General features: G+C 42.5%; 1 protein-coding gene across 3 annotated transcripts in view; it reads right to left on the bottom strand.

The window, feature by feature from the left end:
• Positions 1 to 204: 204 nt before the first annotated feature.
• The window catches only part of APOD (apolipoprotein D), a 70,464-nt gene continuing 61,180 nt past the window's right edge, over positions 205 to 9,488 (bottom strand). For all 3 annotated transcript variants that reach the window (XM_061194328.1, XM_061194327.1, XM_061194329.1), the window contains 3 exons: positions 6,774 to 6,895; positions 3,404 to 3,492; positions 205 to 1,647 (listed from right to left, as the gene is read on the bottom strand). In XM_061194328.1, the coding sequence (XP_061050311.1) occupies positions 1,412 to 1,647; positions 3,404 to 3,492; positions 6,774 to 6,895 (447 nt within the window). In that variant the 3' untranslated portion in view covers positions 205 to 1,411. The remainder of the gene's footprint in view (positions 1,648 to 3,403; positions 3,493 to 6,773; positions 6,896 to 9,488) is intronic.

Here is a 9,488-nt window from a genome sequence, read left to right as displayed (position 1 = left end):
GAGAGATAAGCAGCTTAACACTCTTGGGAAGAACTGTATTTTAGAAGAGGAGCCAGGTACCCTCTGGTGGGGTGGGCAGTGTGATAAAGCACAGATGCAACAGCAGGCCGAGCTTGTGGGAAGAGGCTCTTCTTCAATACCTACCTCTCCATCACCGCCTTTTTGTCCAATGGTTTTCAGCCTTTAGGAATTTCGAATAGCAAGTTACATTTTGAGGTCATATTTATTTAGTAAAATGAAAATGATACATATTAAGTTTCTTAGAATTTTTATAACCTTTAATATAAAGCAGTGAAGCGTCTCAAGTGCTCAAGGAAATATTTTATATTCATGCTGAAAATGCAAAAAGCTAATCAAATGGCTTAATTTTCTATTCATTTCCCAAAACATTAGTGGATTACAAATATTATGTGACCTAAGAGTAATCGCAGGGTGATGATTTTGAGATTGTTCTGATTTTAATAGTAAAATGTAAAGAACAACAACAACAACAACAAACTCCAGGTGGTTCCTGACTCCTTGAAGCTGGGACACTCTGGGATGTGACTGTACAACCTTGTGGGTACCTATGCCTGGCAGGGGTTGAGACCTTCTCGGAGCTCCCATGGCTCCCTCCACATGCCTCTGCCTATGGACCCCTCAGCTTGGATTCAAATTGTATCTTTACTTGTCAGTCTCCCTCCCTAGTCTGTGAGCTGCTGTGGGAGGAGAGGGATTCTGTATTTTTCAATGCCTGGAATGCAGTTGGGTCCCAGTAAATATCAGTTGAATAAAAGACCCAAAAATTATTTTCTTAAAAAAATTCCCATAGCTTCACCCTCATAGATTCTCTTCTTCCTTGCACAGACCCAAGATGGTCCCATTCTTCACCTGACTCTGAAGACCTCCTGATAAGAAAGTAAATGCCTCCAGGAAACTGTCTGTCAGAGACTCAAAAACTCCAAATGATTTCCCCACTATGGACTGCCTACTGCAGGATGGGGCCACCTGGATTCAGGTCACCTGGTATGTGCCTTTGCCATCAGCTTTCCCTTTCTAGAAACAAGATTTTTACCTTTCAACTGTTCAGTGCTTCTTTTTTTTTTTCAACATAACTGCTTAAGGATTTCCAAACATAAGCTTAGAATTTAAAACTCCCAATAATTAGTCCAATTTGTAGTCTACTGTGAGCACAGCAGGTCAGCAGCAAGTTTATTATCAGGCTTGCAAGGTAACAGGATGGTGCATGGCTAAGTGTTTGGGCCAACTTGCCTTGAGTTCCTCTCCACTAGCTTCTGCTGTCACATTTCCCTTCTGGTATTTGTAATAGTTTGCTGTGGTGGTTTGGTTTGTCTTTATGAGGGGTGGTGTAGGGGAAAAGCAAAGCAAAAGAAGGAACATGGAGCAAATGCAGCCTCCCTTTAGAGCCTGGTTATAGGAATTCGGGGCAGTTCACCTGATCTGTGACAGTTATTTTCTCAATGTCAATGTTATTAGAGGTCAGGATATCTTTGAGATAGGTCACTGTTTCTGGAGGGAGATAAGGGTTTCTTCCCAAGAGCCAAACATAATCCATGTGAAAAAGCCAGATGATTGTGGTACAGGAGTACACGAGGGCGTAGTTCTCATAGTCGGTGGCCAGGACCCAGTATGGAGCTGATGGCATGACTGAAAACCAGAGAAAGGCAGTATTAGAAGGGACCAGGGCAAGAGAAACCTTCACCTCTAGCACCCTGGAAGCCAGGCTCTGGGGTTCTAATTCTTCTACATCAGTGGTTCTTAATTGTGACTTCACATGGGAATCATACGGGAACTCTGAAAAATACCAGGCCAAACTCCCCTCACCCCGACTCCCAAATTCTGAACTGGAGGCTATTGGTACTTTTGAAAGCTCCCCAGTGATTCCAGTGTGCAGCCAGAGTTCAGAGTCATCATTCTGGATCCCCCCCCTCCCTGATTGCAGGTTGGTACCTGGAAGTCCATAATACCTGGGAGGTTTGGCTGTACCCCCTGGACCAACAGGCAGCATTTAGCACTAGTGCGTATGGAACCACCACTTAGCTAAGCGGAGTCAAGAATGTAAGGTCAGGGGCCCCAGGCTTTCCAAGTTTGTACCACCCAGCTTCCTCTAGAACCCACCTATGGAAGGAGGTAGGGGCTAATGTTGGTCTGCTTGTTTTTCTTCTTGTGCGAACTTTGAAAATCCCACCATTCTTAAGAATACGGTAAATCAGGTGGTAACAGGTTACGATTCACTGATTGACATCTGTATACTGTTGAAAGCTCAACATTAAAACGGTCCTTAAGAGAGATGGAGAATTTACTTTCCCCATCTGAATCCAGAAACTTCCTCTGTGAACTTGACCTCCACAGCCAAGGTCCAAGTCAAGTGTGTGGTTGAACCACACTGGCTCCATTTTGTCAGTTTCATCTTAGGCCTGCGGTCCTACCCTCTCCCTTTTTTTGTGCGACTGAGCTTTAGCTTACTCACAAGCAATACACCCAAGCCAGATTAGTTCCCTATAAACTTCATCTGACATGAAAACTGGAAGAACGCCTTTTGCTGACACAGGTGGTTAATGGCCACGAGACCCCTGGGGTGAGAGTGTGGGGAGGAAAACCCCTCACTTCCTGTCAATGTGGACGTGCTTCTCTTTAGTAGTCGTTCTATTTTTAGCTTTGGCTCCTTTAAGTGCCCCTGTACCCCTTTTGGCGGAATGCAGTGCAGCTGTGAATGCCTCTGAGGGTCGTCCACCTGATTCTACCCACAATAAACTTCTTAATTGTTCTTTATGGAGTTGTCTGCTTCGTTTCCAGTCTCAAAGTTCCTTTTCAGTTCAGAGGATATTATTCAGTAACTCCACTTCCCAACACCAAGGAAAACTCACTGCCCAGCTTGTTAAAGTTAAGGGGAAGGTGGACCCAAATGAAACTCCAACAATTTGTCTAGAAAATGGCATACAGAGCCAGGACTCCAATTTACCTTCACTCTTATCATCTCTTACCTCCAAGATTTCTCACATGTTAGTTGTTCTGCTAATAACTACTAATTTTTCAGTTATTAGTTTCCTCTGGGAAACAAGACTGGCTTGGGCCTCCTACGGCTCATGCCCAGTGGTCTCCAATCTGTGCTTCCTCTATTGACACACTTACTGTAGTTTTATAGTAAATCACCTGGGTGCTCGTCAGTATCCCCACTGACATGTAAGCTTCTCAGGGACGAGGGCCAGCTCTGCCTTGCTCATCTTTGCATCTCCAGGGCCTAGCCCAGCGCATGGCAGGTAGGAGGTGCTCAACGAATAATTATGCATTGAATCAGTATGGGTGACACTCAGATGTGACGGGAGTGCTCTGACCCAGGGCTCTAGCCTTCTGTTTGCATATCTCCTGTCCTTGACACCTCCTGCGAGAAGTGTATACTTACACCAGAAAAACTGAACTCCCAACTTGGCGGGCTCTGTGATGTTCTCTTGGGTGGCTTCACCTTCAATTTGATTCACAGTTCCATCAGCTCTGCAATGAGTTAAAAAAACAAACCCAAAAAACCTGAACTCATTAAAAGCCCCAAATCAAGGAAAGGCAAGATTTGGGACACCAACAATCATGGTGGCCAACATTGCAATTTCTGGGTAGGAGGTTCTTGAAGACAGGTTGGGTCCTAGTTCCATTCCCTCCCCTTTGCTTTCTTGCTGTCTCTGAGATGGAGCAGAGGAAGACAGCTTTTGGGTGATAAGAATCAACAATTGCAATGCCCCAGGACTGGATAATATGTGAGGCCCTGGTATTTCAACGCTGTTTTTTGGAGTGTATGTAGTAGCCTGCAAGGCCATTTTCTGCTCCTGGGCTCCAAACCAAGAGGGAGGAAAAGGGAAGGGAAAAACAAGCAAATAAAACAACCCAACACAGAAAAAAGATTCACTTCTTCAAAAATGAGAAAGGAAAAAATAAGGACTGACTGGATTACTGAAAATCATGTAAAACGTGGAATCTGGAGATCTGCCAAGTTTCCCCCTCTTTGGGCCTCAGTGATATCATGTGGCATCATTTGTCCTATAAAGGGGTTCATATGCCTGGGTTCATAGCTCTGAGACCCCATCCAGTTCAGAAAGCTTCTGATCGAGTGTGGGAGATTCTGACGTAGGCCAGGTCAAAGCAGGCAGTGAGGAAACATTTACCTCACTTCAGGAATTCTCCCAGGCATCCAGATCTCAGAGACATTAGATGTGAAGAAATGTGCATCTTACAATTAATGCCACCTTACAATTGTTAGTGTCATTTCTTTTTTAGTGGTATATAAAATGGCAGTGTCTTAAAAGCGATGGTCTTTTTCTTGGATGGATGAAATACTTTCACTCTTTTGAAGGGAGCTGGCCCCATTTCTGGATAACTTCCAATGACCCCCTGGATCTAAGGGAAAGGAGAAAGGCCTAGGGATTGAGGCTGTGAAGGAGGGTGCTCTTCCTAGCAGGCCAACAGAGGAGTTTCCTGTTCACCAGTTCTCAGAGGGGCAGACAAACTAAAATTGGAGCAATGGCATGTGTTAGAAAGTCAGTAGGCTATGGTTAGTGGGGATGGATATCCTAGAAACCAGACAATAAGCAGCAGGTAAGGGGGTTGGGAGTGGGAAATGTTCTCTGATGCTCCTGGATTGCATAGTCTGTTTATCACTGAGTAGGGCTGGAGACCGTGCCCCGCTCTCACCTGGGAGTCAACCTGTAAGACGGAAGACGGTCCATTTCTATCTGCATGCAGTTGCTTAGCAACAAACCAGTCTCTTCCCAACAGACTTTCGCCCTTTTCACTATCATTTATGTTTTGCTCCAGGACAGTTTTCAAAATACCAGTCTCTGATCATAAACTCACAATTTGTTCATAGGAAAAATGCATTTGTATTTTCAAGGGTAGCAGTATATTAGCAATAATAGGTAATATTAAATGATTACCACATGCCAAACACTGTTCTAAGTGCTTTACATGTGTTACCCCATTTAATGTTCACACAGCCTTATGGACGGACATACTATGATTATTGCCAATTTACAGAGGAGGAAACTGAGGCCTAGAAAATTACCATAACTAACCTAAGATCACATCATTAGTAAGTGGTAGAACCAGGATTTGAAACTGGGTACCTAACCCCTTCAGCTCCCAGCCCTGAGCCAGCTGCTTTGGCCCCAGCATTCTGACACTGGCTAAGGGTATTTTGCTCAGGCTCCCTGCCATGCCCCCTGCTTGTTCTGCAGAATCTATACCATTTTCCTGACTAACAAACCTTTCTCCATATGCCTTTGCTCTTAAGTAGAAGTGACCCTAGAGGCAGAGTGACTAATACTCCGGGTACAGTTAAAGATGATTCCTGGCCAACTCAGAAGGAGAGCTGGGGGCATCTGATGGGTTTTGGGATCTGTGTCATTGTCTGACTCTTGACCTTAGAAAGGGACAAAATATTTCAAATTAAGTCATTGTTACTTTGGGGCCCATAAAATTCCTGTGAGACCTTCTGGGGGTCTGCATCTCAATTCCTGTAGCCCTTACTGGGCTCTGAAATGAGTGGGATTTTTCTTTAGAGTTGCTCAAGATTCTTACTTTATTTCTTTGGTTTATGCGGGGTCAGAGAGTCAGCCCACTGTACTGTGGCTCACAAGAAGCTTAATGGGTAATAGGATGGCCATGCAAAGCCTCTCTGAGCCTGAGGCTGGGTGGTAGTTGTTTCCTTGCAGTTGAACACAGTTCTTAGACAACTTAGGAAACAGGAATGGCAACCATTCATACCCCGCCTCTTTCATATATCTTCTGGTCTCTTCCCCATTTCACTTCTCCCTGGTGTTGAATCTCAGCTTCATCACTTATAAGCTGTGTGACCCTTGGGAAAATTACTTTACCTCTCTGTACCTCATTTTCCTCGTCCATAAAAAGAGGGTTAATAATAGTACCAACCTCAGGTTGCTACGGGGATTAAATGAATATCTATGCTCATTTACATGTACATACATAAATAGATGTATATGTACACACATGTATATATACATACACATACAGAACAGTGCCTTGCACATAGGAAATGCTTAATTAATATTAGTCACCATTGTTTATTGTTACTCTTATCTTTGTTGATGGCAGGTGGGTAGGAGTTCTTCCTAGGTTTCTTTTTGAGTTTATATTTGCTTTCTAAAGTATGAATTTTGGGATCAAATATCAGTCTGTTAGAAGTAATAGAAAAATATCTTTCTGTAGGTTCTCCTGTTCACACAACCTAGAGTGTGACTATGTATGTATCTGATTCTTGCTTAATAAGAAAAGGAGTTTTCTAAGAGTTAAAGCTGTCTGGAGATGGGATAAATTGTCATGGAAGATGTTGAGCTCCCAGTTTCTGGAAGGATTCAAGCTATGCTGGATGCCCTCAATCAGCAGATGATATAGAAAGTGCTTCTCTCTTGGTTTGGAGGTCAGACAAGAGGGTCCTTTGCTGTCCTTTGCTACCAGAGGGTCTGTTTTGCAATGAGAGCAGGAACCTTGCAGTTTGTGTTACCATTGAGTCCCTAGGACCTCTCACAGGGTGTGGGACACAATAAGGTGCTCAGCAAGTGGTCGTAGAAATGAACGAGTGACTTCTAGTCCCTACCATGCTGTCTGCCAAAAACTTTCCTCTCAGGACCTGTCGTGAGCAGGCAGCCCAGACCCAGCAATGTCTGCATCCTCCCCACACTAGACGGCAAGGACACCAGTCACCCCAGGACAATCTCTGCAGGGCTCCCTCCTGGACGCGTGTTGCCTTTGAAAGCACAGCCTCTCACCTCAGCTCCTTGTTTACCACTTTGATGTTTCCGTTTTCCATTAGTGAGTAGTTGGCTTGGATGCAACTTCCCTTCCCAAAGCTCGCTGGGATCTTCTCAATTTCATACCATCTTCCAAGATACTGCAGAGACAACGACAAGCAGAGCAAACCCTGTGGCTCTCTGGGGATCTGCAAACTCTTCCCCATTGTTGTCTTTCAGAGCAGAGCCCTTTCCTGGGGTAACCAGGCAAAATGGGCTGCATTGTTCCCAGCAGCCACTGAGCAAGATATTGACTCAAATGGTAATAAGTGAATCGGATGTGTGGGCACTGGTTGAATGCCACAGTCCATTCCTGAAGTGCTTTTTATTTAGCTATGCTTTCAGTGTTCCCTTCAGTCAAAATCTATGTGAAATTCTAAACTCCGTAAAAGGAAGGGATTGGTTTAGATGATGTAAGGTGCCATCTCAAATATTTTATGATTCTCCAAGACATCTTTGAATTGTGTGCAAAGTCAGATGTGTTTACTGTGGGGAGCTGGGTCTCCAGAGTTGGTTAAATTCTCCTCGTATAACCCCACACAGGGAGTTGGTCACAAAGGCTTTTGGCAGGTGGTCAAGATTTAGAAGACCTGTATCATTCCTCCCCTGGGGGCTTGCTCTCTGTCCATAATTTCGGTGCACAGAATCATCTTTAAAGGAAGTGAGCAACTGCGCGGGTGAGGGTGAGGGGAGAGAGGCACGCTCCTGCTTCCATACATGGCTGGGCATAGAGACTGCTCCAATCTACAGCCTTCATGAGGGCAACTTGGCAATATCTAGCAAAACTAAAGCTACATATACTCTGGCCCAACAATTTCACCTCTGAGAAGGTATCCTCCTGAAATTAAGAAATGATGTATGTATAAGGTTATTCATTGCAGTCCTATTTGTAATAATAAAAGACAGGAAACGGCCTAAGTGAGCATTAGTAGGGGACTGGGTAAATAAATGATGGCACATCCATACAATGGAATGTTATACACCCTCTTTTAAAAGAGCTATATGTAATTATCTCCAAGATACATTTAATGAAAAAAGAGCCAGGTGCAAAATAGTGTATATATTAAACTACCTTTTATGTAAAATTGGGGGAAAAGGTTATTATATCAGTTCTCTATTGCTGCTGTAACAAATTACCACAAGTTTAAAACACCACAAATTTATGGTCTCATAGTTTTGTACATCAGAAGTCTGACACGGGTCTCACTGGGTTAAAATCAAAGTGCTGGCAGTGCTACATTCCTTTCCAGAGGCTCTAGAGGAGAATCTATCTTCTTGCCCTTTCCAGGTTCTAGAGGCCGTTTGCATTCCTTGGTTTGTGAATCCCTTCCTCCATCTTCAGAGGCAGCAAAAGCAGGTCAAATCCCTCTCACACTGCATCTCTTTGACTCTTCTTCCATCATCACATCTCTCTGACCACAGCTGGGTAAGGTTCTTTGCTTCTAATGATTAGATTGGACCCACCTGATAATGCAGGATACTCTTGCCATCTCAAGCTCCATTACTTTAATCACATCTTCAAAATCCCCTTTTCCATGTAAAGAAACAATTTGCAGATTCTGGGGAATATGGCATGGACATCATTCTTCCTACTGCAGTTATGTATGTGCTTTTTTATATATGTACATATTATCTCCCAAAAGATACACCATAAGCTGTTTTTACTGGTTGCTAATGGGGAGGAAAACAGAGGCTGGGATATAGGGGTGGAAAGGAAAGTTTTCATTGTATGTCCTTTTGCATCTTCAGAATTTTGAACCATGTGAATATATTTATCTAGTCAAAATATTGATTGAAATTATTTTAGAAATTTAAAAATGTATTACTCAACAAAACAAAATCAAGGAGATGCAGTCACCTTCAAAAAAGTCAGAATTTGAAATGAGAGCATACTGCAAATAGGTATCAGTATTGCTTCGGTCACCTGGCTCTCTGCTAAAATATCTACCCACATTTAGGGCATAAATTTTCCACTCATTTGTTAAAGGACATCTTTCAGTTAAAATCACTGAACTTAACAGGCATTTAAAGCACTGAAGAATAAGGTTAAAGGTCAGCTGGTTTCATAGGCATTCTCAGAAAATCTCCATTATATACAATACATTTAAAATAGTTCTATTATTGTTAAGGTGACTTTAATGCTCCACAATTAAAAACGAGGACACACGATTTTCCAGAAAGGATGAAACTCAGAGGTGGAAGATTGCTTTTCACGTCATGTTCCCTCATGATCTCGTAATATTTTTGTGAAGGTCTTTTTGTCTTTGAGGGTCTCCGTTTCTCTATCTCTATGAGGAGAATGCAATGTTTAAAGATAATTATGAAAAGGAAGAAGTAAAACTATCTCCATTTCCAGATGACAGGGTTTTATATATAGAAAATCCTAAGGAATACACACACACACACACACACACACACAATTATTAGAACTAACAAATGAATTCAGCAAGGTTAAAGATACAAGAATTAATATATAGAAATAAAACGTATTTCTATACTTAAAATGACCAATCTGCAAATTAATTTAAGAAAATCCCATTTATAGTAGCATCAAAAGAATCAAATTCTTATGAAAAAATTTAACCAAAGAAGCATAACATACTCTGAAAACTACAAAACATTGTTGAAATAAATTAAAGGAGACCTAAGTAAATGGAAAGACATCCTATGTTCATGGATAGGAAGACTTAAAAT

Source organism: Eubalaena glacialis, chromosome 6, assembly GCF_028564815.1.
Source record: "Eubalaena glacialis isolate mEubGla1 chromosome 6, mEubGla1.1.hap2.+ XY, whole genome shotgun sequence".
NCBI classification, from domain to species: Eukaryota; Metazoa; Chordata; class Mammalia; order Artiodactyla; family Balaenidae; genus Eubalaena; species Eubalaena glacialis.
The sequence above is the reverse complement of the archived record's forward strand: the minus strand, read 5'-3'. Positions and strand labels throughout refer to the sequence as shown.